The sequence below is a fragment of the Dryobates pubescens genome, chromosome 34, assembly GCF_014839835.1.
Source record: "Dryobates pubescens isolate bDryPub1 chromosome 34, bDryPub1.pri, whole genome shotgun sequence".
Lineage (NCBI taxonomy): Eukaryota > Metazoa > Chordata > Aves > Piciformes > Picidae > Dryobates > Dryobates pubescens.
Window position 1 is genome coordinate 2,109,732 of NC_071645.1, and position 27,749 is coordinate 2,137,480.

At 64.2% G+C, this 27,749-nt stretch overlaps 3 protein-coding genes across 4 annotated transcripts; all 3 read right to left on the reverse strand.

Moving 5' to 3' along the window:
* Positions 1-4,419: 4,419 nt before the first annotated feature.
* C1QTNF5 (C1q and TNF related 5) lies at positions 4,420-7,328 on the reverse strand. Its single transcript, XM_009901447.2, has 3 exons — positions 7,268-7,328; positions 6,165-6,397; positions 4,420-5,446 (listed from the first exon to the last, which is right to left on the reverse strand). The coding sequence occupies exons 2-3, from the start codon at positions 6,388-6,390 to the stop codon at positions 4,929-4,931; spliced, it is 744 nt and encodes a 247-aa protein (XP_009899749.1). The 5' UTR covers positions 6,391-6,397; positions 7,268-7,328; the 3' UTR covers positions 4,420-4,928.
* A 1,946-nt stretch (positions 7,329-9,274) lies between these two features.
* On the reverse strand, positions 9,275-13,790 carry MFRP (membrane frizzled-related protein). The gene is made up of 13 exons (XM_054176070.1): positions 13,448-13,790; positions 13,243-13,354; positions 12,855-12,983; positions 12,354-12,515; positions 11,902-12,145; positions 11,676-11,806; positions 11,393-11,518; positions 11,180-11,256; positions 10,899-11,047; positions 10,583-10,713; positions 9,971-10,105; positions 9,694-9,821; positions 9,275-9,616 (listed from the first exon to the last, which is right to left on the reverse strand). Exons 1-13 carry the CDS (start codon positions 13,547-13,549, stop codon positions 9,392-9,394), a joined length of 1,851 nt encoding a protein of 616 aa, XP_054032045.1. The 5' UTR covers positions 13,550-13,790; the 3' UTR covers positions 9,275-9,391.
* A 2,316-nt stretch (positions 13,791-16,106) lies between these two features.
* On the reverse strand, positions 16,107-27,295 carry USP2 (ubiquitin specific peptidase 2). 2 transcript variants are annotated; one of them, XM_054176102.1, is made up of 12 exons: positions 26,518-27,295; positions 18,957-19,007; positions 18,538-18,661; positions 17,966-18,077; positions 17,774-17,884; positions 17,566-17,630; positions 17,370-17,473; positions 17,218-17,298; positions 16,994-17,072; positions 16,763-16,870; positions 16,425-16,545; positions 16,107-16,308 (listed from the first exon to the last, which is right to left on the reverse strand). In XM_054176102.1, the coding sequence occupies exons 1-12, from the start codon at positions 27,238-27,240 to the stop codon at positions 16,221-16,223; spliced, it is 1,767 nt and encodes a 588-aa protein (XP_054032077.1). In that variant the 5' UTR covers positions 27,241-27,295; the 3' UTR covers positions 16,107-16,220. The 2 variants fall into 2 exon arrangements, with proteins under 2 accessions (XP_054032077.1, XP_054032078.1); XM_054176103.1 differs by lacking the exon at positions 26,518-27,295 and adding an exon at positions 21,661-22,025.
* Between the last annotated feature and the right edge of the window lie 454 nt (positions 27,296-27,749).

Consider the following 27,749-nt stretch of genomic DNA (forward strand, 5'->3'; position numbering starts at 1 on the left):
AACATGCACAACAAGGCAACCCCCTGCTTCCACCTGTCCTTGGCACCTCGAAGTCCTGCTGCTTGCAGGGGAGGGTGTTGGCAAAGCTGACTGCCCCAGGGCTGAAGAGAGCACCCAAAGCCCCAGGAGCTGTGGAGGAGCAGGCAGCACAGAAGGGCTGTGGCAGGCTCAGCAGTGCTGGGCCACTGGTGAGCAGATTCACCTGCTGCAAGAGTTACTCCCTGGCAAGGGTCTGAGCTCTTGGCACTTGCTGTCTGCTTTTAAGCACCCTCTGCTTCTCCAGCATCCTTGTAAATTGTTTGGGAAAATGTTTCAGGGCCAGGATGGACAAAGACCCCAGGAGTTCTGGCTCACCCTGCCCTGAACTCACCTGCCTTGGCAGCCCCATGCCCAGCAGCTAATTTTAACCAGGATGAAAACCATGGAGGGGAGAGAGTGGCTCCTGGGAAGCCAGAAAGAGAAGGACATCTGCTGCAGGAGCACAGCTCTGCCAGGCACAGGGTGGGCACAGGGAAGAGGACCATGCTGGCAGCCTGCTTGAGCCCTGGTCAGGTCTGACTGCAGATGGGGGAACACTGCTCAGCCTTCTCATGCTCCCAGGGTGCAGAGCTGTCCTAGGGCAGGGGGTCTGGGCCAGCAGGAGAATGTTGCCATCCCCTGCAAGGGCAGGGTGCTCCCAGCCCGCCACCCCCTCAGCCAGCCCCAATAATGGGAGAGGCAGAGGGTGTTCAGCCACATCAGGCTGCTGCAGCTGAGCCTGCCAGGCAAGGACATGATGTGAAAGACACAGCCCTGTCCCTGGAGCCGAGGAGTGAGCTGCTTGGCTCATGCCCTGGCCAAGCAGCAGGTAATTGCAGGAGGAAAATGCAGCCCTCCCCCAGCCCCACCTCAGCTAATGCAGCTCCTAACGTCCCCAGCACTGGTGGCCAGCCCTGCCAGCCCTGCCTGCTCCCTGGCCCTGAGAGGGGTGCTCAGCAGCAGCAGTGCCCACAGAGCAGTCCAGGGCACAAGATTTGCAGCCCTCCTATTCCAGCTAGAGCTTGCCTGGGAGCCTCACACATGAGCCGAGGGGGCTGGTCTGAGCCCATCACAGCCCATTCCCCAAGGAGGGAGGAGCATGCTGCTGCTGGGTTACTCCAGTTTAGCACCGGTGGGGGCTGACAGCTCGCTGCAACCAGCCCCAACCACCCCGGGCCCTGGGAACGTCCCCAGGATCCCTTTGTCATCCTGGCTGCAATATCCCAGCCGTAATGAGCTGCTCGTCCCAGCCTGGGGACAGCAGCCGTCGGCTGCCTGACAGCAGGGAGCTGGCAGCACAGACGCTTGCTGCAGATGAACAGCAGCAGGAGCAGCTACGGATATCAGGCCCACAGGGAGGGAGCAGGTGATGATCAGCAGCAGCACTGCAGGGGGCCTTTGGGCTGCTCCTGTGCACCAGCTTTGCTCCCTTCATTAGCAGCTCGGCTCCCTGAACGTGGTGACAATCCCAGCGCCTCAGAGACCTTGGGGACACAGAGTGGGGCTGAGCCTGGCAGGGACCTCGAGATCACAGAACTGTTTGGGTTGGAAAAGACCTCCAAGATCATTGAGTCAAATTAAGACCACCATGGCCATCAGACCATGTCCTAAGTGCCAACCCCACCACCTCCCCAGGCAGCCTGTTCCAATCCCCAGCCACTCTTGCCCACCCTCTCCCCACCTGAGTGAGGGTTGTCCCTCCCCTGCCCTTCCCAGTCTGAAGCTCTCCTTACCAGGTCAGCTGAGCTGCTGGCAGAGGTCACCTGAAGATGACTGCAGAGCACTCCCTGCACTTTGTCAGCGATGAAGGTGCTGAACCTGTGCCATAACCACAAGCTTCTGGGTGGAGCACTGCCAGGAGTCACCAGGACAGCCTTCAGCAGCAAGGGCACTTCTGCTTCTGAACCTGGCAGGTGCACTCTTTGCCCAGGGCTGAGGCTCATTGTAGCTGTAGGGTCTCAGAGATGATCCAGCTGATCTTTCCCATGCTCTCCTTGATGCCATGCAGCCTGCTGACCTCCTCCAGCAGCTCTTCTAGGTGACAGAACAGCTCCAAGGTGAGCACCACCACACACCTCTTGCAGGCTGCCAGCCAGCTGCAGCAGCCCCAGCAACTGGGCCCAAGCACCCTCTGCAGCTCAGGGTTGTGTCCTCCAGCACTGCAGGAAGGTTTGCTCCACTGGCTGCTGAGGGCTGTGACCTGGCTGTGCCCATGATGTGTGTCCTGCTCTGAGAAGAGATGCTGGCACCTCTTTTAGAGCAAGCCAAAATACAAAACCTCAAACCCAGCCCACCTCTCTGCACTAACCACCACCTCCTTCAGCTGCCCCACAGCTCCTGTGGCTGAGCCTGGCCCTTATAAAGGCTTCTCCCTTGCACTGGCTAATGAATGTTAGCCCCTCCCTAAACTGGGCACAGCTGGAAAGGGGGCTTCAAGCACTCCTTCCTCAGGGGCAGCACCTGGAAGAGCTCATCAGAAGCAGCTAGAAGTTACCAGAAACTTGCCAGGAGTTAAGGTCTCCTGTGGATCTCCTTCCCTTAACCTTCCCTTCTCCTCTCCCTCATGCTCCCCAGGCAGCAGCAGGCACACCTGTGCTCTCCTCAGAGCATTCCCAGCAATCCCAGACAAAGTGTTCAGAAGACCAAGAGCACCTCAAAGAAAGCAGAGCTCAGGAACTGCTGTGCCAAGTGCTGTGCCTCTGTTAGCTGCTCTCCCAGCTGACGTTCTCACAGGGGGACCAGAGGATGCTCCCAGCCCCCACACAGCTCCCCTGTCTCCATCTCAAGAACAAGTAATTTCCCTGCTCCCAGAATAGCCAGCCCTGGGCCATCGATCTGCTCTGCTGCCTTGTTTGCCCTGGGCAGCTCTGCTTACAGCAGAGGCCATCAGCAACCCAAACACACTCCCTGCTGCAACCCAATCCTGCAGCTGGGGCTGGGAACAGGAGCCTGCAAAGGGCCAACAAAGCCCCTGGGGACCCCAGTGGGGACAGAGGCTTCATCCCCCAGCCCCATCCCAGCACCTTCACAGACCACTAAGTGTTGGGAGTTGCCCTTGGCACTGCTGACTGCACATCCACCCCCAGCCAGGCGGGTTGCAGAGTGCCTGCCCTTGGCCCCAGGTCATAGAAAGACAGAAACAGAGAATTGCTTGGGTTGGAAAAGGCCTCCAAGGTCATCCAGTCCAGTCCTCAACCCAACCCCACCATGGCCCCCAAACCATGGCCCCAAGTGCCACAGGTTTCTGGAACACCTGCAGGGATGGGGACTCCACCACCTCCCTGGGCAGCCTGTGCCAGTCCCTGACCACTCTTGCAGCAAAGAAATTGTTCCTCGCCTCCAACCTAAACCTCCCCTGGCACCAGGTCAGGCCAGGTCCCTGTGTGGCCCCCAGTCTCAGGGTGGGGAGCTGTGGAGCGGTGGGCAGCCCCCCTTGGGGGTGGTGCTGGCTTTCCACAGGGGCACACAGGCTGCCCCCATGGCTGCTGCCAGCCTGCCAGCCCCCAGCCAGTGCAGGTGAGCAGGCTGCAAGGTTTGTTGACCCAGGGTGGGCATGGCCACAGTCCTGGGGGCTCCATGCAGCACAGCCCGAGGGGCAGCAGGGCTAGGGGACAGGAGCTGTCTGGCCGTCTAAAGCGAGTCCAGGGCTGGTGAGTGCCTGCTGGCACTGCCAGGAGGAGAGCCCAGCCCAGCTGCCACCCCATGGCCGAGCAGAGCAGCCGTCCCCAGCCCGCCCCGCTCCAGCAGCAGGACCCGTTAAGGAGTTCGGTCCCTGGCCAAAAGCCCCCTCCCTGGCTGCTCCCCGCAGGGGCCTATTTTGGGCAGGAATGAGGAAGATCTTCATTCCCCGGCTATAAATAGGCTCCTTCCTCAGCGGAGGGTCACCGCGTCCACACTGCAGCGCGGGGCTGGCAGCGGGCCGGGCAAGAAGGGCACCACCCCGCAAGCCCCTTCCTGGCAGCGTGTGGCCAGCGGCTCCCCCAGCCGGGCCAGGGGCCCTGCCTCGCCCCGGGCGACCCTGCTCGCACCGCGGTGGCTCCGGGGGCAAAGGGACTTCTCGCCCGCCAAGACGCCAGTCCTGGCCGTCGAGCCGTGGGGAGCCAGGGCACCTGGAGGGGGTGGTCCCCGAGCCCGCTGCCCTCACGGAGTTCTGGGCTGGCACACGGCCGTGTCGCCGCGGCGTGCCCGTCGCTACGGGATGCTGATGCTTCCATCTAGTGGCTGCTGCCCTTCCCTCCCGTCCCCTCCCGGTCCCCGGGCCGCGACCTCCGCGGGGCAGGACGGCGCTGACCCCACCGGTACCTCTCGCTGCTCCGGTCAGCCCCGGCACCCAGTACCAGAGAGGTGCTGGCACCCAGGAGCCGGCGGGCGGGCACACGCAGCAGGCACACGCGTGGCTGAGGAGCTGTTTATTGAGGGTACGGCCAAGGAGCCCTTTATGGAGGGTGAAGGGGCAGGGGGAGGCGGCCGGCAGGCAGAGAGCAGGGTGAGAGGAAGGGCAGCTACCAGCCCTGGGACGTGCCAAGAGCGGGCACCTCGCCGTGCCAGCGGCCAGGCAGCCCGGCTGGCTCTGCACAGGGGGAGAGGCTGGCAGCATGGCCAGGGCCTGGTGCCCGTGCCGGTGCGTGCCCAGGTGGCTGTGGCGAGTAGCAGACCACGACCAGGTTCTCGCAGCTCCCTGGCGTGGGCATCTTGCTCCAGAGCCTGGCACCCAAGGTACTGCTGAGCTCCTGTACAGTGCTGCTGAAGGGATGCTCCCCACCACCCCCGGGGCAGCAGGGGGTGGCACAGTCCTGCCCTTTGCCCTGTGGCAGCAGCAGAGCAGGGCAGGGGTCCCACTGTCCCAGCCCCCCGGCACACAGCTGCAGGAAGGGGACACGTCCTGGCCCTGGCCAGCACCGAGGGCAGGCTCAGGCGAAGACGGCAGAGTTCTGCCAGTAGGAGTAGACGAGGAAGCCGGTGAAGGTGCTGTCTGTCTTGACACTGGCATAGAAGCCAATGTAGTCCCCCACACCCACCTGCACCCACACCTCATCCTCGGGCTCCAGGCGGACCAGGGCCCCCCCCGAGAGGGAGGTAGGCTTGGGCCAGTTCCCGTAGTACTGGAAGAAGGAGGCGACGGAGTGTCCGTTCTTGACGATGTCGAACTGCAGGCTGGCACGGTAGACGGTGGCGTGCACGGCGAAGTAGTAGAGGCCTGGCACCTCGCAGGTGAACTTGCCGGTGGCGGGGTCGTAGTGGCCCTGCTCGTTGATGAGCACCACGTCGAAGCGGGTGGGCTGGTCGGGCTCCGGGGGGCTGCGCGACTCGGAGCGCTTGGCGCTGAACGCCGAGCGCGGAGCGACCGCACATGCGCCCTGCGCCCCCTTCTCGCCCTGCGGCCCGTCCCTGCCGGGGCTGCCCACCTCCCCGCGGGCACCGGGGGCTCCTGGGGCGGGGAGCCAAGGCACAGGATTACCTCTAAGCCGCCGCCCGCCAGCACGGCCCCCTGCCGACGGAGCTCCCCCCTCCAACCCCAATCCCCTCAGGGTAGCAGCTAGCAGGGGATGTGGGTGGTGAATACCTGCCCTGGCCAGGGCTCTCTGCCTGGGGAACAGCTCAAGGGCAAGGGGCATCCCCTCATGGTTTCCAGCTCGCAGGGGATGTGGGTGGTGAATACCTGCCCTGGCCAGGGCTCTCTGCCTGGGGAACAGCTCAAGGGCAAGGGGCATCCCCTCATGGTTACCAGCTCGCAGGGGATGCGGGTGGTGAATACCTGCCCTGGCCAGAGCTCTCTGCCTGGGCATAGCAGCAACAGGAAGGTGGAGAACAACCTCCAGGATGGGAGAGACCCCAGCCCAGGAGCTGGGGCAGGGATGCTGCAGCTGTATTCTGGGGACAGCTTGGTGGGACCTCCAAAGCAGGGAGGAGAAGAGAGGGGTGGCTGCAGGGTTGGGGAGAAATGGAGCTTTGCCAGTGACAGGGAGCTGCTACCTGTTGCAGGAGCACAGGATCATCACAGGCAGGGCCAAAGAGGTGGTGGTGGCAGATGCATGCCTGGTTTGGGGCTGTGCCAGCATCCAAGGCTCACCCCTTGGCATTAGGGCATTCCCCACAGCTAGGGCAGAGCAGGTCCCCCTCCCCAGCTGGGATGTCTCATTTCTTACCAGGAGGGCCCATCTCGCCCTTCTCCCCTGGCAGCCCCATGGCCCCGTCCCGGCCGTCTCGTCCGTCTCTGCCTGGCAGCCCCTGGCCCCCGTGCAGCCCTGGGGTCCCTGGGATGCCTGGCTGCCCCGAGCACAGCCCGGGGATCTTGTTGTCTTCGATCTGCCATGAGCTGGTGATGAGCCCAAGGAGGAAGAGGAGGAAGAGGAGCTTCATCTCATCTGCCATGGAGGGGCTGGAAGGAGGTAGAGAAGGGCAACAGCTCTGGGGAGCTTAGTGAAGGGGGCTGTGAAACGAGCTTGCAGTGCTCAGCAGGGAGGGGTGGGGGGAGTTCAGCAGGTGACTGTTCCTCCCTTCTTTCCCCTTTGCCTGCTCCCAAACAGCAAGACCTGACCGCTGGCTGCACCTGCTGCAGCATCCCCACCCCTGGCAGTGCCACCACAGCAGCCTGCAGACCCCACTGCCCCACGGGATGGCTGCTGGGGGGAGGGAACAGGGGGGCTGGCGAGGGAGTGTGGCATGTGTGGGAGGCAGGAGCTCCACGGCCATGGCTGGGGGCTGTTTGGGGTGGGAGCTGCCGTGTTGGCAGCATGCCCAGCTGGGGGGGTGTGGGGGGTGCTGGCAGGGCACTCGTGGGGTGTCAGCTGGAGGGCAGCATGTGAGCTGCCAGCCGTGCGTGGGGTGGGACCGTGGGATCCGGGCCGTGCGTGGTGGGGGTGGCGGCTGGGGGCGCACGGGGCCGCGTCCAGGCCCAGCCCTTGGCTGCATCCCTGCTGCCGGCAGCTCCGCTGCGCGCCCGGCCGGCTTCCTGGGGCACGGCTGCAGCATCCCTGGCCACGCCAGACCACCCTGCTGCTGGGGACCACTCTGCTGACCCCCAGCCCTTCCCTCATCAGCCCGGAGAGAGCAGAGCCCTGTGACCCCCTCCGGCCCCCTCCCTGTGGCCTTGCCCTGGGAGAGCTGCTCGCTCTCTTCCCCCTCCTGGATGCCGATGGCTGCAACAAAGAGGAAAAGGAGGAGGAAAGTGTCTCTCCCCCGCCCAGGCGCCAGAGCCAGGAGCCCAGCGCGTCCCAGCTGCCGGGCAGCGTTAGGTAGCCCCACTCACTGCGGTCCCACGGCTCCTGCTCCAGCACCTCGCTGCTCTCCGGTCGTGGAAGGGCTGCAGCTCTTCCAGACCACTTCACTCTGACGAAGGCCCTAGGCAAAGCAGCCTCTCCACCCCCCCACCCCCCTCCTCCTCACGTCTCTCCTCCCAAACTCCAAAGGAAATCAAGGGCCTTGGGAGCCAAAAGCTACAAGACAAGGGGAAAAAGGAAAATAATCTCATGGTGTCAGAAGTGCTGCAAGCAGGGGGAAGGGAGAGCAAGGCAAACAGCCTGGCAGAGGGAGAGGAGGCTGAACACGTCTCATCTGGGCAGCAGGAAGGGAAACGAGGGAAAACAGGCAGCAGCCTGAAAGTGGAGCAAGGAGAAGGCCAAGGGAGGGAAACTCAGCTAAGGCAGGCAGGGCTGGAGCAGCAGAAGGAAGAGGGAGTCTTTGGGATGTGCAGGTCCCCTGGCTGGCAGCCTTTGGGGTGTCCCTGGCAGCAGGGCTGAGACAAGAGGGGTGGCAGGACACACACAGGCTGCCAATGCCAGCCCTGGGAGCACCCACAGGGGAGTGGAAGAGCCAGGCAGTGGGGGCTTGGGGCAGTGTGTGGGGCTGAGCAGGCAGGGGGGTGCCAGGCAGAAGCAGGCAGGTGGAAATGCAGCACCATGGCCACACCACAAAGCAGGGCTAGCCCTAGGGGACCCAGAGCATGTGGCAGAGCTTTTGAAGGCACTCCCAGCCTGCCTTTAACTTGTTCCAGCACCGAGTGCATCCAAGGGACATAGCCACTGAGCAGCAGGGCAGTCCTCTGGCTGGGGATGTCCCCATGCTCTGCAGCCAGCTAGCAGCAGCTGGGTTGTGCAGGAAGAGAAGGAGCAGAGAGGGCTCAAGGCCCCAGAGCAGAGGCAGCTGGGTGGCAATGGCAGCACTGTGCTGGCTGCAAGGTCTTGCTCCCAGCCACACCAGCTGTGCCATACAGGCACTCCTGCCTCTCTCCACCCTGTGCCCATGCCCACAGCAGCATGGATGATGCTGCAGGCCGAGCCTTCCTGCCTCAGGTACCAGGCTGGGTGCTGGCAGGGAGCCTTCTGGCTCCCCTCTCCAAAAGGTGTGAAGGAGTTGTTGTTTTTGGCCAGCTGGGAGCTGGTTTGTGGCTACAGGGTGCTGCCAGGCCTGTGGCCATCAGGGTGGCATGAAGCCAGCTCAGTCAGCAGGGCCACAGTCCTTGCTGGATTAGGATCCCCTCCGTGCACAATGGGGCTGCCAGCCTGACCCCCCTCCAAGATCCCTCCACCTCCCTGGTGCCCTGCAAGCTCCCCAGCACATCAAGGACACAGCCAGCAGCCTGCTACTCCCTGTGGACAGCAGCCTACCCTGTGCCACACCATTCCTGCTCAGACTTCCCACCCCAGCTCTGGATTCCCTCCCTTGAGCTCAGTTTCCCCTAGGATCTGGCAGGAGCCACACACAGACCCTCCCCAAATGAGCCACCTGCTCCTCTGGGTTTCTCAGCTGCTCACACTGTTTATTCTCTTGGCTTTGGGACTGCTGGACATGGGCAGCCCTGGGCTCTTCTTCTGCCTGCAGCCTGGCTCACCTCATCCCAGCCTTGCTCCATTTGGGGGACATTAACCCTTTCCCTACCAGGCTAGCAGCCGCCTGAGGGCTGCAGGAAAGAGGTCTGGCACAGCCTGAAAAGGCTGAAAGAGAGTTGGGCTGGGAACCATGCACAACCCAATTCCCACACACCTGGGGTTGGCTGAAGATGGGGAGGCAGTGCCCAACCCTCTTGCCACTGTCCTGTTGCCTGACAGGGGAGCTTTGCACAGTGTCCCCAGCACAGCTCCAACCTGTGGGCACAGCCTCTCCAGCACAAACCTGTCCCTGCAGCAGGGCTGGGAAGGGGCACCTGCTCTCTAGGCACTTGGCTCTGTGTGCAAGCCCATGGCATTCAGGCACTGAGCTGAGTGCTGAGCCAAGGGCAGGACCCCAGGGCAGGCAGCAGGGTGCTGCTGAAGGGAGGGGGGCACCCCAGAAGTGGGGGATTTGCAACAGAAGGAGGTAGGAAAGACATTTGGGGTGGGAGGGAGGGTGGCTCTGGGCAAGATGCTCCAGCCCCTACTCCTCTCCTCCTGCCAGGTCAGGGCTGGAAGCACTCGATGGGGTCGTTGGAGTCGGGCAGGATGTTGCAGTTGATGGGCCAGAGGATGCCGAGGAGCCCCAGGGACTGCTGGCAGCGCAGCTCAGCAGCCAGGCAGACAGCTCGGCAGGGCTGCAGGACGCCCCCATCCGGGGTGCACTTGGGCACGAAGAGGCTGCAGATGAGGAGCCGGAGGTGCTGGTAGCAGGCGAGCTCCATCAGCGTCTGCGGGGAGGTGGCGGTGAGTGCACCACGGCCTGCAGCGCCGCAGGCAGCGCCCCGGCAGTCCCCCTGCCGCTCACCTGGTAGTCCTGCAGCACCTCCGCAGCTCCCTCCTGGTCCGGGATGGCCAGCCAGATGTTGGGGAAGGAGGTGTCGTTGTAGCCCAGCCCCAGGCACATCTCCACTTCCACAGGCTCGCAGACAGACCCTGCCCCGGGGTGAGCTGTTTCACTTCTCACAGCAGCAGCGGTGCCCACCAAGCAGGCAGACGTTGGCCACGGGCTAGCTGCCAGCGTGTCTCCTGGGCCAGGCGGGCTCGGGGAGGGGCTGCATGGAGCACCCAGGGGTGGCACTCACCAAAGGCCGGGTAGGAGACCCCAGTGCAGTTGAGCTCGTCGGTGCCATCGGGGCAGTCGTGCCAGCCGTCACACACGGACTCCAGCGCCCGGCACTCTCCATTCCCACAGGAGAACTCTGCAGGGCTGCAGGTCTCTGCAAGACCACAGGGGCCAGTCCCACAGGGCCTGGGCTCAGGCCTGGGCAGAGAGCACCCTGGGCATGGCTGGGAGTCAGCCTGTTCCCATGCTGACCGCCCCTGTCTCTGCTCTTCTTGGCCTGGGGCTACAGGTGGGGAGCCGCAGGGCACTGCCGCCGTGCAGCCGTAGCCAGTAGGTGACCATCGCTGGCCCAGCTTAGTGGGAGCCTAAATTCCCAGCCCTCAGGTGATGGATCACACCTGTGTGCAGCTGAGCCTCTCCAGCCCACATCCCCAGGGCTGGGATTATGAAGTAACTCAGGTGAGAAGGGACCCCAGGGGCCTGTAGCTCAACCTCCAGCAGGGTCAGATATGGGGTGAGAGCAGTCTTCTTCCCCAGGGTTTTATCCTGCCTGGCCCTGAAGGCCCCCAAGGGCAGTGGCCACACAGCCCCAGCCCCTCTGGTCAGCCTGTGCCCCTGCCTGGCTACCTACTCTCCGTGGCATTGTGGGCTTGGTAGGTGGCGAAGAAGCCTTGGTCTGCTACTCCCTCGTCTGCCACGAAGAGAACGGTCATGACGTGGCGTGAGGAGGTCAGCGTGGGTGGCACCTGGTGGCCACAGAACCTGCCAGGACCGTGGGGCAAGAGAGGGGCTCAGAGTGGGCAGTGTGGCCAATCAGCACCTCCCCCAAACCTGTTGCTCAGCAGGTCCTCCTCACCAGCCTGCCCCGTGCCTCAGTTGCCCCGGCTGAGCCCCAGCAGCCCGGGGCACTCGGGCTGGCACAGCCAGCCTGGGGGGTGTGCCCCTACCTGCCCATGAGGCTGGCAGCCCCTGTGCCCGTGCTGTCGTGCACCTCCACGAAGTCAAAGCTGCAGTCCTCGTGCGACTCCAGGCTGAAGTTGTGGAAGTGGAGGTCGATGACGTGGCCCAGGGGCACCGAGATCTGCCAGAGGCACAGCTGCAGGGGCAGCCAGGGATGGTTGTGAAGCCAGGCAGGGGCACCCCCAGCCCTCCCCGGTGGGAGGCTGCCTTCCTTTGTGCCACCATCCCCCTCCTCCCACCTCCATCCCCCCAGAGTCCCTTCTCTTACCTGCTGGTGTGGGTATGGGTGGGGATGGTTTGGGGTGGAGAAGTGCCCCTCCAAGGCTGTCAGTGGCCCCCCGCACTCTGGAGGGACACACACACACACAGAGCTTTGGCCCCTGCCCCTCTCCCTTTGCACTGGCTCCCCACCTCCCTCTCCCTGCCTCCCACTGCCTGGCTGCCAGCAGGCTGTGGGCTGCAGGGGAGGCTCTGGCCCAACCTTTGTGTTTCAGGCTGCAGTTGGCCTCATCACTCCTGTCTGCACAGTCATGGAAGCCATCACAGATGAAGCCCAGGTGGAGGCAGAGCCCTTGGTCACACAGGTGCTCATCCCAGGCACAGCTCTCTGCAGTGAAACCAAGACAGCCAGGTTGGCAACGGCATTCCATGGGCACCTTGCCCTGTCCCACACCCTGGGCATTACAGGAGTCTCCTCAGTGCTCATCTTCTGCCTGCCCACAGGGGCAGGGGCCCTGGCAGTGCCTGGGGGTGGGGATGCTCACTCTCACTGGGAGGCACAGCACGGTAGTGGGCACTGAAGCCTGAGGCCCCCACGCTGCTGTCGGAGATGAAGGTGACCCTCAGGTGGTTGGAGTTGGTGTTGAAGGTGGGGGGCACCACGTTGCCACAAAACCTGGGGGCACAACAAGGGGTGGTGCTGCTTACCTCTGGAGAGGCTGCCCCCTCCACCCCTGCATGGCCACGCTCCCTGGGGGCCAGGGGTACTACCTGGCTGGGCCCCCCCGAGCTGGGGCAGAGCCTGGATCGCCAGCCCCCAGCTCTTCGTAGAGCTCCACATGGTCGAAGAGGCAGGAGGCAGTGCCCTCCACGCTGAAGGTCTCCATCTTCAGCTGGATGGCAAGGCCAGGACCCACCTCGATGTGCCAGATGCAGAGGGTGTGGGGTGGGTAGGGGCCTGGGTAGTTGGGAGAGCTGAAGGAGCCCTCGGGGCCCCGCAGGGTCCCACCACAAGCTGCATGGGGCAACAGCATGGGCATGAGTTAGTGCTGCAGGGCACCAGCAGGGGCATGAGCTAGTGCTGCAGGGCACCAGCAGGGGCATGAGCTAGTGCTGCAGGGCACCAGCACGGGCATGAGTTAGTGCTGCAGGGCACCAGCACGGGCATGAGCTAGTGCTGCAGGGCACCAGCCTCCCAGTGCACCATCTCACGTGGGACTTACCTGGTGCTGCTGTGCCAGCTGTGGGCAGCCAGCCCTGGGTGGGGGGGGCAGCTGTTTTGGGGTCCAGGAGGTCCCTTCGGGGGGGTGCCGCAGTGGTGGTGGCAGCGCCGCGGGCAGGCAGGGCTGCAGCTGGGGCACCGGCTGGCTGTGGGGACGTCAGCTCTGTGCCCGGGGAAGAGCAGGGACAGCTCAGCCCCGGCAGGGAGAAATGGCTGCAGTGTGGGGAAGGGGCTTAGGAAGCTCACCCAGCCCCGTGTCCCAAGGTGTGTGCAGCTCCCGACACAACTCTCACAGCCCCCAGTGACCATCCCAGGCCGGTGGAGATCCCCCTCGCTTCTGCGCATGTGGCCACTCTGCCCCCGCGGTGTGGCGAGGTCCCTAGAGGGGGCCCTGGGAGGTCCTGTGTGGGATGGGCCCTTGCTCTGCCCCTCTGAGCCAGCTCGGTGTCCCTCAGCCCGCGGCCACAGCCCACCTGGCAGCCCCCCGTGCTCGGACACTCACGGTGGATGACGATGCCCAGCAGGAGGGCGATGAGGAAGAGGAGGACAGCGCTCATCAGAGCCACACAGAGCCAGGTGAACTTGCAGTCGGCTCGGTACTGCCAGCCTGCCTGTGCCCACGGCTGCTGGCCTGTGGGAGGGGGAGGAGGGCAGGCAGAGCCTGGATGCTGTTAGCCATCCCCCCCCCCCCCGCCCCCGCCACCTCCCCACACGGCTGGCAGGGCCCTGGCTGGGCACATTCCAGCCTCTTGTCCCCAAGGAGCTAACGAGTCCCCCGAGCAGCCCCAGAGCTCTGCAGGAGCCTTGCCTCACCACCCAGCTCCCAGGTTAAGTGGCTGCCCCTGGTGGCCCCATGGAAAGGGGCGTGGGTACAAACCCCCGGTGGGTACCAAGGCTGTCCTGGGGTGATGTGGGGCCAGCTCTGTCCTTGTCTGGCAGGTGCTCAGTGCTTGGTGCTGCCTGGGGCTCCTCACCCTCGAAGACAGGGTTGCAGAACTCGGTCTGCAGGGGAGTGAGCACAGGTGGCACCAGAGGAAGCACACTGCAGGCAGCTGGATGGGGAACCCAGGGCAGCACCCCCACCCCCAGCCCTACCTTGCTGTGGTCCAGCTCCTCAGAGCACAGAGTGATTTCAGTGAAGTCTCTCATGGTGATGGGCAGCCTCCAGTGCAGCCTGGCTAGAAGCCTCCTGGGCATGCTCTGCTCCCCAGCAGAGCAGCCTGCCCCACCAACTGCTCCTCCCCAGCTGCCCCCATTGGCCCTGGGGCAGAGTGGGGACACCTGCTCCACACAGCGGGGCAGAGGCAGTGCCAGCTGTGCCTACCTGTGCTGCCCCAGGGCTGGACCCTGCGGAGCCCCGGGGGCCATGCCTGGAGCGCTGGGAGCCCCGGGAGCTCAGCAGCCCCAGTCCCCTCTGCAGGCCCCTTCCCCTCACCCTGTTAATCCAGCTCAGCTGAGGATGCCGAGGTCAGGCTCTGGCACAGAGAAACAGCTTCTTAAAGGGGAAGGTTTGCTTGCACAGCCTGCTGGGCACCCTGCTCTTGGGGCTATGGAGGCTCCACCGCTTTGCCTGCTGCCTCTGAGCTCCCCACCAGCTCAGAGTGGTATTGAAAGGGTTGTGTGGGGTGCCCAGGCCTGAGCATGTCCCTCCTGCCCTGGGTGCCTGAGCCCTGCCACCACCATTCACAGAGTCACAGATTGCATCGGGTTGGAAGGGAGCCTCCAAGGGCATCTCGTCCACCCCCCCTGCAGGCAGCAGGGACAGCTCCAGCCAGAGCAGGCTGCACAGAGGCACAGCCAGGCTGATCTTGAATGTCTCCAGAGATGGGGCCTCAAGCACATCCCTGAGCAACCTGCTCCAGTTCTTCACCACTCTTACAGTAAAAATTTGAGAGTGGTAAAATTCCAACTGCCTCTTAATGCCTGGGTGCCTGCCTCCATCCCTAAGCAGAGGAGAAAGGGAGCATTGTTCAGGGGCTTTGGGGGAAGAGCTTGGGCTCCTGGGAGCTCTGCAGGGCTGAAGTAGGAGGAAAGGCAACTGCTGGAGGAGAGGGACTGCCACCTGCACCCACACCTCCCTTACTCCAGGCAAGCCCTGGGACATGGTGATGGAAGGAGAGGAAACAGCCTGAAATTGTGCCAGGGGAGGGTTAGGCTGGAGATGAGGAACAATTTCTTTGCTGCAAAAGTGGTCAGGGATTGGCACAGGCTGCCCAGGGAGGTGGTGGAGTCCCCATGGCTGGAGCTGCCCATGTGGCCATGGCACCTGGGGCCATGGTGGTGTTGGGTCAGTGGCTGGACCGGATGATCTCAGAGGGCTTTGCTCCGGTTCTGTGAGCGCCTGTGGGCCTCTGCAGCCACACACAGGCAGGCTGCTCTGGGCCTGCTGGAGCCACAGGCCCTCGCCTGCCCCCCCCCAGAGACAAGCACAGGGACAGAAGGCTCTGTTCAAGCTAAAATTTATTCCTGCACGAGTCTCCCTCGTACGAGACCCTTCCTGCCCATCTTGCTTACACAGTAAACAAAAGCCACCTGCCAGGCAGCAACTGCCCCAGTCCGGTACCTGCCGTGGGCAGCACCTCCAGCTTGGCCTGCCCCCCCCTGAGCCCTGCTGCACCGCCCCGGGCCGGGCAGGGCGCTCAGCAGCGCCGGCGAGGGGAGGCCAGAGCAGGTCGGGCTGCTGGCTCGGGCGTCGCTGCCCTGCGGGCTGGGGTTGCTCTGGGTCAGGCCCAGCTCTCCTCCCACTGCACCTCGCCCAGGCAAGGCAGGGGGGGAGAATAAATTAGAGAAAAGGCTAAAAAGGCCACTGGCGTTTGCTAGCTGGAGGACAGAGCAGCAGGGCAGGTGGGGACCGCATCCCTGGGCACCCGGGGGGGCTCCTGATCACAGGGAGAAGAAAGCCCCAGTTGCAGATGGTCCCAGAAAGCCACTGTCCTCCCCTCCCTTCCCTCTCCCCTCCCCTGTGCAGCAGCCATGGCCTCCCGCTCCCCTAAGTGGTTTAAGGCACCGTTGTATGAGGAGGCAGGCAAGAACCCACCCCAAGCACCCCCCCAGCACGAGTCCCTGGAGAGCCAGGAGGCAGCAGGGTGCTCCAGGCTGAGCAGAGTCCACTATAAACACATAGAAACGACACAAAACGTTTTCCTCCCTCCTGTTCTGTGAGTCTGGGCCTGAACTCAGGCTGCTTGGAGGAGTGTGCATGGGGCAGCTGGTGGCAATGTGCTGCCTGAGGTGAGATGGAGGCGACTGGAGGGCCAGGGTCCTTTGCCAAGAGGTTCAGAAGTGCTAGGAAGAGGCCAGGAGCAGTTCAAGAATCCTCTGGGATGACCAAGCAGAATGGGAGTGCCAAGAGGCCAGGAGGGATGCAGGAGGCTCTCCTGGGAACCCCAGCTCTGAGTGCTCCCCCAGGGGAGCAGAGGTCCTGGCTGATCAATGGGGCAGGCAGCCCCATGCCTGCGGAGTCCCTTGCTCAGGCTTTTTATTACACACCAAGGGGGGAGGGGGGGGGAAAGAAAAAGCCCAAAACAAGAACCAAAAAACCCAATCCCCCTCCCCCCCCAAAAAATAAAAGAAAAGAAAAAGAAAAAGAAAAAGGAAGAATGGAGACATTCTCCGAGGTACAAAGCAAATGCCAGTGACCAGGAGGTGCCTGAGCTGCCTGGACCCTGCCCTGCCAGGGGCTGACCTCAGTCTGGAGCTGGGGTGTCCTCGCTGGGGGTCTGCTCCTGGCTGCCTCCAGCCTCCTGCTGGAGCCACGTCGAGGTCTTGCCTCCTCACCTCCCTCTCGCAGCTGAGGGGCCAACGGCTGAAACCTGGAGGGGCTGTCTCTGAGGGGTGGCACAGATGGTCCCCAGGGAGGCAGGGCTGGCTACATGCGGGAGGACGGACTGGCCAGCTCGTAGAAGAGCAGGTAGGCGTCGCTGCTGCGGACGTGGCTGGATGACATGGGCGTCACCCTGCGGAGAAGAGGAGATGTGCTGTCAGCAAGGGGGATGAGGCACCCGAGTGCCCTGGGCAGGGGGTCCCTGCCTGCCCCGAGCCCACAGCCAGCCTCGTGGCCGTGCAGCCTCACCGGGAGTCGTTGAAGCTGTGCCACTCGCTGGAGACGGGACTCTTGCAGTAGGCAGTGTAGTGTCCCCCCATGGTGGTGCCCGAGTGGTTGGAGACAGCATAGAGGTTATAAACGGCGTGATCTGTGGAGCAGGGCAGAGCGGTGCTCAGCTGCTGCCCCCCGAAGTGCCAGCACAGAGCTAAGGCCAGCAGGGACTGGCACCCTGGCTGGCTGTGGCTCCCATTCCCCTCTGCCCCTCCAGCACAGGCTGCAGCACCCTGGGAGGGGCATGAGGGACCCAGCTGGAGGCCACCCAGAGCCCAGGGCTGGGCCGGAGCGGCGCAGGGCCCGGCACTCACTGCAGCTCTGCGAGGCGAACTCCCGGAGGTCCAGGTCCTTCAGCTGGAAGTTGACGAAGGTGGTGAGCTTGCTGCTTCGTATCCTGGCCTCTGAGAAGCGCTTCAGGTCTGGGGGGGTCATGTCAAGGAGCCAAGGGACAAAGGGGAGCCCATGAGGAACTGCCTGCCCCCCTCCCCACCCCTCCCACTTCCCCCCAGCAGGGCCTGGCCCCGGGCCCTGGGGAAGGATACGAAGCACCAGGATCTTGGGGAACTTCTGGATGCTGAATTTCTTCGTGCACCTTGTCCTGGCTTTGCAGCGACAACACGTCTGGGGCAGGCAAAGCAGGAGGGTGAGGGCAGAGGCAAACTTCACCATGCACCAAGCCCAAGGCCCTGCCAGTGCAGGCATGGAGGGAAAGGGCCCCATCCTGCACCAGGGCAAGCCCACCGGCCCCCTGCCCCACGCTCGGTACCGGTTTCTCGTCGCCATCCAGCACATCCTCTTTGGTGAAGAGCCTCAGGCAGTCCATCAGGGTCACCTCGCCGTAGCTTTTCTGTGGGAGCACAGCACGGGTCAGGGGCAGGCTGTGTGGGGCAGGGTGCCAGGGGCTGGAGGGGACTCTACCTTGGGGATGGGCAAGGACAGGTCCCAGAAGGGGTCGAAGGCTGTGGAGCAATAGCCACACTCACTGCAGGTCAGGGAACTCTTCAGCTGCCCAACGAAGAGGTCTGGGGTGGATGGCACAAAGCAGGGTGAGAGCTCTGGTCCCCAGGCCCCCTCCCAGCCCAAGCCTTCCTGCTGCCCTCACAGCCCTGCTCACCACTAATGCGGCTGTCCTCCCTCTCCTGGTACCTCCTCCACATCTGGCGACTCTTCTCGTCGTCACTGCAAGGGATGGGGGCACAGAGCGATGCTGAGTGCGACCAGGGGGGCGCACCAGCCCCTGTGACCCAGCCCAGAGGGATCTGCCTGCTCACTGTCCCTGGGTCAGGCTTGCATCCCCTGCCTCTGCCGCAGGCAGCACTCACGGGAGGTGGTCCAGGGGGTCGGTGCTGGCCCGCGGCCGCACCAGCACGCGGTTCACCTCGCTGTGGAGCCCGTCCAGGAGGAACCGCAGGAACTCCTGTGCGTCCTGCTGGCTGCAAGGCACGAGGTGTGGCCAGTGAGAGGGGCCAAGGGCTCGGCTCCCCCCTGCCCCCCCTGCACCGGGCACCCCTTACTTGTAGCCGACAAAGCGGGGGGCGTAGCGCTGGATCTGCGTCTTGAACTCGGAGGGGCTCACGCTGTCGTTGGGGGATGAGGTCCAGAGCAGCTGAATCAGCTTTGCAAACTCTGTGGGCAGGGAGGCAGGACAGCAGCACCGTTGGCCCCTGCCAGCTCTGGTGGTGTGGCACAGCTGTGCCCTCCAGAGAATCATGGAATAGTCAGGGCTGGAAGGGACCTCAAGGATCATTCAGTTCCAACCCCCTGCCATGGGCAGGAACACCTCACACTAGATCAGGTTGTTCAGAGCCACATCCAGCCTGGCCTTAAAAACCTCCAGGGATGAGGCTTCCACTGTCTCACTTCTAGCATCCCACTCTGGGGTCCCCATGGCTGGCTCTGTCCCTTCTGGAGAGAGGATCCCAATCCTCCCTCTGGCTGGGCACCCCCAGCACAGAGCCTGCCCCGGCAAGGCTGGGGAGAAGCACCAAGCTGTGAATGGGGGTCCCCTGGGACAGGGGGTGGCTCAGGGAAACAAGGAGGCAGTGCAGGGACGTGTTGCAGGGAAGCCCCCAGGGGGCAGCGGTACCTGAGATGAGCGCGGTGCGCATGCGGCTGTTGTTGTTGAGGTCCCGCAGGTACTGGTTCTGCAGGCAGTAATCTCGCAGCTCCTTGGTGTTGCTCAGGCACTGCAGGATGGAGTTCATGAAGCACTGGGGGAGGCAGAAGAGAAAACCATGGCAACGGGAGGCAGGGGGAGGCAAGGCGGTGGCAGGGGGACACCTGAGGTGGGTGGGCAGAGGATGGGGACGGAGCGGTGCAGAGCGTGGCAGAGCCTTCCTCCACCGGCACCGCTGGGAGCAGGGTGTGGGGAGCTGCCAGGGCAGGAGCCAGAGTACTGGGGGCAAGGTGAAGGGATAGGGTTGCCTGCTGCACCGCAGATGTGCCCACAGAAGGGCACAGTGTGAGCTGGGGTCATCCCCACCAGGTGCCCAGTCAAGCACTCACCGTGTTGCCGAGGTTTCGCAAGCCTGTCAGCCCCTGCACCGCCTTGGAGCTCTGCAGAGAGAGGGAACAGGGCTGAAGCAGTGCCCAGCACAGGCTGGCTCTGCCTGTGGGCAGCCCAGCAAGGCCGTGGTGGTGCCACAGGCTTCCACGTGGAGCAGATCCTTAAGTGCAAGCAGAGGCCCTGTCCATCTGTGAGCACCACAGGCAGAACCAGCACCGTGGCTGCCTCCTGCGCACAGGACCATGGCTGAAGACCTGGAGGGAGGCCACGACTGCCCTGCCCCATCCTGCTTGCCAGGCTGTTGCTGCTCGGCTCCCTGGTCCAGGACATTGCACAGGGCTCAAAGTCCTCCCTGCCTGGCAGCACTGCTGCCCCATGCCCTGGGCTGTGGGCTAGGCTAGCTGCCCCTGCTGCCTCCCCTTGCCAGCCCTATGTCCTGGGAAGCTGGGGGGCAGCAGTACCCCATACCTGCCCCACAGCTGCAGGAGATGCACAGTGCCCCACTGCTCCCTGCCTTGTCCACACTGAGTGTCTCCTCCAGGACACCCTGCACAAGCACTGCCCAGACTTTGGCATGGTTGGTTTGCAGGATAAAGTCCACCTGGGGAAGTGCAAGCCCAGCCCTGCAGCAGTCAGCCCTGGGCTGGGACTGCTTGCCCAGCGATGCCCTCTCAGCATGGCATGGATGTCCTGCATCTGTGCCACAGGGCTCTGCCATGTGCTCAGGTGATTTTTGAGCTGGGCAGGCTGACACCAGGTAGAGATGGGCACAGGTAGCTGGATGCTGGGGCCAGGAGGCATCACCACACTTTGCTGGAGAGACCAAGAGCAATAGCCAGAAGGGTCTGGAGGGGCCACAGCTTTGCCCACCCCTCTCCCAGCACGGAGGAGCAGCTGCTGCTGGGAACGAGTGGTAGGAGCCCAGGGATCCTGCTGCCGGCCCTGCATGTGAGCCCCACACAGAGGGCAGCAGTGGGGCAAACCTCCCCGGAGCTGTGCCCAGCGCAGGACAGGGCTTGTGGGGTCAGGCTGCCCATCTTGCCCCTCCAGCACCACCAGCCCTGAAAGATCCTCAGGCAAACACCCGCGCTGCTCACCAGGGGCGTGAGGAGGGGGAGGAGAAGAGGAGGGGGCCCAGCAGCTCTGAAATAGCAGCAGCTGGTGCGTGTGTGGGAGGTGCCAAGCACCCAGCCCTGACAGCAGCCCAAAATAACCCAGATCCAGTTACACGTGCTCCTTCCGCGGCTGTGCAGGCATCACCCACCGCAGGGGATGCCAGCAGCAACGGGCACCCGGCCACCCCGTGTAGGTGCACGCAGCTCTACTAGACACACCGGGTACCCTCTGTGCCATGCCAGTGCCCCCGCAGTGCCCAGCGCACAGGGCTGTCCCCAGCCACGGGCAAAGTGCCAGGCAAACACCCCCCCCCCCATCCCCAGACAGGGACCTCCAGGCCAAGGGGCAAGGGGTCCCAGCAGGATGTGGCAGGTCAGTGCCACACTGCAGCTGGAGGTGGTCCCTGAGCGGGCAGGGCCGAGCGGGCAGCAGAAGGTGGATCTGTGCCCCAGCAGCCTGTATCCCCTGGAGGGGCTGACCCCTAGGGGGCTTGTTCCTGGTGTCACCATGCCTATGGCAGGGAAGGTCATGGTGCCAGGGGAGGTAGCAGCAACTCCTGGGAGCTGCCCCAGCCATCTTCACCAGGATGCTCATCCAGCTGACCTAGTTGGGCAGCACTCACAATGTGCCAGGAGGGACCGGAATGTCCCACCAGTGTGGGTGCACTTCTGCCCATGGACCTGGCCTTTGCCTGCTGCCTGGCCAGGCCAGCACCTGAGCTGCCTTCCCAGAGGCTAAGGAAGCCCCATCAGAGGGCTTGGGCTGGGGTGGAGACCCCACCATCTACCCTCATGCTGTGGCACAAGCCTGTGTGCACTGAGGTCTTATTCCCACACCCCCCCATTCCACCCCACCCCCCCGGTTTTCTGTCCCTGGAGTGACTCAACTCCAGCTAATCCCCCTCGTCCACCCAGGGCTTTATCTAGGACACAGCTCTGCTCAGAGGCAGCAAAGGAGAGCTGGAGCTGGCTCATGCAGCGGCGGCTGGGGAGTCCCTGGGGCTGCACTGCAGGAGGGGGACAGGGGACAGGATGGGAGCAGGGGACGAGCTCTGGACCGTCCTGTCTCATCCCATCCAGGTCCACACACCAAGTGCCTGCTTGGGAAGCAGGAGAGCCGGAGCAGCCAGCCTTACATAAGTGCCCAGATCCTGCCCTCCCTCCTGCTTCCCTCTGCCATCCCCGCAGGGGGAGATCTGCCCCCAGCGCTGTGCCTCTGGCGACAGCTGAGCTCAGCCCGGTGACCCTGGCCAGGGGGCTAGCGTGGCCAGGAGCCCCTTCCTGGCAGTAGGCAGGCTGGGCACATGGACTTGGCCAAGGTCACCAGAGGGGCAGGTCTGGGAGCGGGACCCATGCGTCGCGACACGTGCTGGCACCTGCTCCCTGCCCTCCCACCGGACACAGGGGCACCACAGCCCCGCGCCAGCCGGCACTGGCACCCACCCCCCGGCACCTCCTGCTCCCCCAAGGGGATGCCGCGGGGGTACCCCACGCTCCCCGGCAAGGGCAGGGGCCGCCCCTTCCCCACACCCCCTTCTCTGCCCGCACGCCGGAGGGCAGGAGCTGCGAGCAGCCGCAGGGCTCCTACCTTGGTCTTGTTGAGGACCAGCCCGACGAAGGTGGAGACCAGGAGGGACCCTGGCATGGAGGTGCGGGGACGCAGGTCCTTGTGAAGGTCGGGGAGCGCGGGGGGCTCCTCGGGCAGCGTCACCGTGTACGAGTCCCTCATGATGGCCCTAGCGGGCACGGCGGCACGGCCGGGGCCAGCCGCGCACGGGGGAGTGCCGGGGGGTGCCGGGTGGGCACCCCTCTCCTGGGCCCGGCTGCGGTCTGAAGCTCGGGGTCAGGCGCCCAGCCCTGCCGGAGCTCCGCCGTGCCCGGGCAGGCAATGGCAGAGCCGGTGCCGGCTGCGGGGCTGACGGCACCTGAGCAGCTCTGACATCAAATGGGTGGAGAGGAGCAGCCGGGCTCCGTGACGGCCCAGCCCCCGCCGCACCGCGTGGTACAGCCGCGCCGGGAGCCAGGGGGGCCCGCGAGGGGCGGCCGTGCCCGGGGGCCAGGCTGCTGGCACGCCGAGCCCGGGGTCCCGGCCTTGCGCAGCTCTGGGCAGCCGTGGGGCAGCTGTGGGGCAGCTCTGAGGTGCCTTCCCCCCGGTATCGGCAGCGTGCTGGCAGCGGCGGGGCAATAGGGCACTTGGGGCGAGGTGGCAGCTGGGGAAGCACCTGCTCCTCCGGGGCTCCCTCACGTTCCCGGGCACGCTGTGCTGCCAGCATGGTGCTGACCCGAGAGCTGGGTGGCAGAGAGTGGGTCTGCCCCAGCCTGGGTGTCAGTTGCCAGAACTAGCTGGTTTTAAACCCGGAGCGCTCCCACGGCACGGCGGGGGCACGGACTGCCTGTACCCAGAGAGGGGCTAAGGGCTGGCTGAGAGGCTTGTGAGGCTCCCCGGGCATAATCCCTTCCCTGCGGGGCCAGTGCCAGCCCCCAGGCAGTGCCATTCTGGGGGAAGCGAGCAACAGCAAACAGCACATACACCCACCCCTCTCTGGGGGATGCACCGGCACTGAGCTCAGAGGGTATTTCAGGCTTTGCTTCCTTCTATGGGGAAAAACTTCCCCTAAAGCCAGTGTGAACCAAAGACCCTATCTGGCCTGTCCCCTCTGAGTCCTAGGTAAACTGAGGCACGGCGCACGCAGAGCTCCAGCTCTTCTCCTGCAGCAAGGGCAGGTGAGGAGGCTGGCAGGGAGCCCGGGTGTCCTGCGTTCCAGTCCTGCGTCTCCCTCTGCTTCACCCCTCTGACCGCAGCGGGGCGAGCAGCGGAGGCTTGCAGTGCCTGTGCGTGCCCAGGTGTCTCACCGCCCGCTCAGGGAAATTTCCATGGGCGACCGAGGCAGGGAGCGCAGTCAGGCTGCCGCTCTGAGAACAGCCAGAGCCTGCAGCCTCGCCGAAGGGGCTGGAGGCACCAAGCAGAGGCTGTTTTCCTCCTATGCCAGTCCCACACCCTCCCACCCCCACCCCCCCAAGCCAGACCTAGTGGCTGCTGTTTGAATCCTAATCGCTGCAGATGCAGCCTCCTTGCCCGCGGTGTGAGCTCGGCACAGCCAGTGGAGGGGCTGACTGGGGAAGGGGGGGGGGGGGAGGGAGACTATTTTTGGCACCAGCAAAAATATCTGAGGAGGCATCTTGCAGCGTTATTCATCTGCAGGGCCAGGGCTTTTTGCATCACAGCAGGCTGCCTGTCGTAATCCTGGCGTCTGTGTGTGTATACACACAGCCCATGGTGTGTACAGCATACACACACACGGGCACAGGGCCTGCACATCGGGGTGCACCACCCCCCACACCCCACATGGATGGAACTGGTGCCCCTGCAACAGCCTCCTGCGGGTCCCAGCCTGGGCCCTGGGGCCGGTGCACGGCCCCCTGTGGCTGTGCACAGCAGCCAGGCTGCTCCCCACCTTGCCCTGCAGCCCTGGGGGTGGCCCGAGGGGCAGGATTTGGCCAGGTGCAGAGCCTGCCCCAGGCACTGTGCAGGGTGCTGGTGCAGCACACTGCCTGGAGATGCACTGTGCCAGCAGAGCCTGTTCCATGGCCAGAGGGGTGGCACTGAACACGTCCTGCACTGAACCTTGGGCCCTGGTAACGTTGGGTGCCCCAGGCCAAGGATCAAATTCCCCTCCAGTCAGAGGGCACACAGGCTCTCAGGGCAAGGCTGGGGCAGGAGAGAGAAGGGGAGCCCTGGCAAGATGGCATCACTCAGAGGCAGGTCCCTGCCCTCAGCTGACCCCTCTGCTGCAGTGACCTTCTGCCACGGGCAGAGGTTGCCACAGCCCCTGTTGGTACCTTGAAGGCAGGCAGGGCCAGGGCTGGCTGCAGGCCAGAGGCATCAGCTGCTCAGGAGGGGACTGTGGAGAGCTGCTGGTGATTTTGTGGGTGGCTTTGGCCTTCTGACCCTCTGTTCACCCAGGGTGGTTAATGGGGCGGCACAGCTCCAGCCCTGCCCCCTCCCAGCTTGCCTTACTGGGAGCCAGCATGGCTCTACATGGAGCTGGCAGCTGGGGTGGCACAGCTGCTCACTGCAGCTCCACGTGCCTGCCCTTGCCCTGCAGGACAGCAAACTGAGGTGCCAAGGGCTGGTGTGGGCAGGCAGCTGGGGAGCACCCTTCCCTCCTGGCTTCAAACCCTTCTAGGTGATGGTGGTGCAAGGGTAGGAGGTGGCTGGGGAAGAAGGGATGGGAGGAGACACTGAGCCAGCCCTGCCATGCCCTGGCTCTGGCAGTAGTGGGTGCTGCTGGCAGTAGTGGGTGCTGCTGGCACTGCCCTCGGGGCTGGGCAGCGGGGCAGAACCGATGGCAGCGCTGGGGCTGGGACACGCTCTTGTTTCCGGCGCCTGGCACAGCCGCGGGCGCCCAGCTCTGGTTTATGATCAGAACTTTTGCTTCCCAGCTTGGGAAAGGGAGGATAAAGAGCACATGAGTGGAAAATAGCAGATGTGCCAAGGCACCCAGGAAACCTAAGCCAATTTCACTGATCCATCAACCCTGCCTGCCCCGGCATGGGTGCCTGCCCCAGCACCCTGTGCCAGCGTGCCCTGCTCACCTTTGCCACGGGAGAGACCCTGGCTGCGTGTGCATGCAGACCACAAGGCTGCAGTCTGGGCAGAGCATAGCCCCTGCTGCCCCATGGCCATCCCATGGCACCCACACTGAGTGGTGTGTGGGCACCTAGGGTGGGGACTCCTGCCTGATCAGTGGTGATGAGGAGTTCAGTGAGTGTCCATGGCTGGTGGTGGCTGTTGGGGCCTGCCTTGGTGCCCTCTGCCAGGGCCTTGTGTGGGAGGGAGAAGCAGGAATTCCCTTCTGAAGCAGCCTCCTCCTCTCACCAGGCTTCCTGTCCTCCCTCACCCCAGAGCTGGGGCCAGGGACCAGATGGGTTGGGCACAAAGGGTCCCACACCAGGGCAGGGTACTGCTGGTGCTGCACGTGGTGCAGCTGGTTCTGGGGTGGAGGGCACTGAGGGAGGGGCAGGTGAGATGCTGCTCCCATGCTTGGGGGGGTCAGGTGGGCATTTAAAACTCAGGTGAGTGCCAGGGGGAGGAGAAACAGGAGGACAGCACTGCCATGAATGGGACAGGTGGCTCCAGAAGGACAGGGGAGAGCTTTCCCAATGAGCCCCAGCTTAGGGCACATGGTGAGCAGCAGCAGACACCCCATGCCCTACCCCATGCCCCTAGCTGTGCCTCCCCAGTCTCAGGGCATGGGCCAGACCTACAGCCCAATTCCCAGGCAGCTGGGCACAGAGAGGCATGTGGGGGCACAGGCTGGAAAGGGAAGGAACTTCCTTTGCTGCTCCCAGGGATGCAGAAAAGAATCCCCCAGCCCCTGGCCTCCCCTTTCTGTCAGGCAATGGTGGCACAGAGCTGCAGGGACACAAAGGGCACCTCGGCCCCTATGCCCGGGCAGACCAACCTGCACCATGGGTGAATGAAGACTGACTGAAAGGAGAGCAGGAGACAACACAGCAGAGCCTGGCCAGATCTTGGAAGGAAACCTGAGTGGAAAATTACCAGGCTGCTCCCCTGTGCACCCGAGCTGCGCTCTGTGTGCTGCCTGCTCCCGGCCCGGGCCGAGGCTCTGGGGGTGGCGCGGCACCGACTGGTACCCGACTGCCTGCCCCCTCCTGGGATGCTGCACAGAGCAGCTGCTGCCAGGGAGAAACTGCTGCTTCCCTGGGCTGTCACAGCCCATGCTGAGGTTGGGCCACAGGGCCCCAAGATGGCAGCAAGAGACTGTACCAGGGATGAGGCATCACAGGGCACCAGTGAAAAGCCTGACCAGCAGCTGGGCACTGAGTCACTGTGCCAGTGCCAGCCAAACTGGCATTCCCAGCTGGGTGTCTCCAGCAAGGTGAGTGCCCAGTGTGGTCATGTCACCTTTTCTAGCTGGGCAGCCCAAAACCCTCCTCAGACCCACAGTGGCCCAGAGTGAGGGGCATGGGCACAGGCAGCTGTGTGGAGACATGGTGCCCAGTGTGCACCCATGCAGGGAAGACTGAGTTTGCCTGCGTGTGCCATCACCTGCTGGCACACATGCATGCAGAAAGGTGCAGCACACACACTGCTGCCAGCACATGGGCACCCCAAGCCACCAGGCAGCCACAGGGAGCTCTGTGAGCTGTGCTGCCAGCAGTGCAGGCAGTGAGGAGCACAGCCCCTCAGAGGGCACCCAGATGCCCGCACGCAGCTGGCACAGCAGTCCTGGCTGTCTCAGCAGCTCTGGCCCAGGACTGCTGTGCCAGCATGGGCAGCATGAAAGGGGCAGCAGCAGCCCTGCACAGCACAGGTGCTGCAACTGAGGCCAAGAGCAGCACAGCAAGATTTCCACGCATAAGTGCTCAGCACAGGTGGGCACAGGCCGCCCAAACCCCAGCCCTAGCAAGCACCACGTACCGTGGGGTCCCGGGTGGGCATCTCACAGTAGCTGTCGTTCCTCTGGCAGGCCTGGCTGGCACAGTGGGTGTCTGAGGCTGGCAGGGCAGAGTTGAGAGCGGCATGTGAGGAGCTGCTCGTGAGGCAGCCGCCATGGCTGCTTTTCCTCCCGTGACCCTCCAGGTAGCCACGGACGTAGTCGGAGCGGGCGGCAGCCTGGTAGAGACCCTGCAGGGCACCGAGCTCCTGGCGGCCCCGGGGGCTGAGGGGGCTGGGAGGGGCTGGGTAGGTGCTGTCCGAGGTGTGCAGCCCTGCGAACTCCCGTGCCAAGTCCGAGTGGCTGATGGATTTGTGCCGGCTGAGAGGCGCTGCTGGGGGCAGGTAGCCTGGGGGGCTGCCGGGGGCAGCGGGGAAGAGGTAGCCTGCACCTCCACTCAGCCTGGCAGCCGAGGGCCGCGGCTGGGTGCGGAGGTAGGTGGGGCTCAGGCGGATGCTGGGGTCGGGGTAGAGGGGCAGCTGGCTGCTGTCGTAGGCATTGGTCGGGGACAGCCCCGCGTGGTGGTAGCGGGGCGGGGGCAGGTAGCTGCTTTTGAAGCCGATCTTGTTGCTGTCTGCGTAGGCTGTGGCCAGGGTGGATCCGTAGGAGCTGTAGGAGCTGTAGCCGCCGGGGGCCTTGTTGTAGGTGGTCTCCACGTAGCGGGAAGAGTCCACATAGCGCTTCAGGGTGGAGGAGAGCTGGGACATGCTGCAGGCTGGGGCTCACGGGGCTCTCCTGGAGGCATCAACTGCAAGAGAAGAGCCCAAGGGTCAGCACTACAGAGCACTCACCACCAGCAACCACCCTGTAGCTCACTGGCTCCTGCCTCGGCCAGAGACCCTGAGAAGGGCAGACAGGCAACGGTGGGAACCTGGGGGATGAAGGGTGAAGAGCAGGCTATGGGGTGCAGAGTGGTCGTTGGCCCTGCCACTAGCTGGCCCTCCTGGAGAGCCTGGGACAGCTGGGAGCGGTTGGCACTGCCACCCATATGCTTTTGAGCACCTCATACCGTGAAAGGGAGTCCCAGGGCCTCGCCAGAGGCACCCAGCATCCCAGCACCCACAGTCACCAAAGACTGCAGCAGTCACCTCTGCCCCAGCCTTGGCAACCCTGCCCCACTCTGAGTGTCCTGCTTTGGGGGCTGGAGATGTATCTGCAGTGCTCTTCCCTGCCAGCCAGGCAGAGCCAACCTGGGTGGGCAGCCCAGCACTTGGTC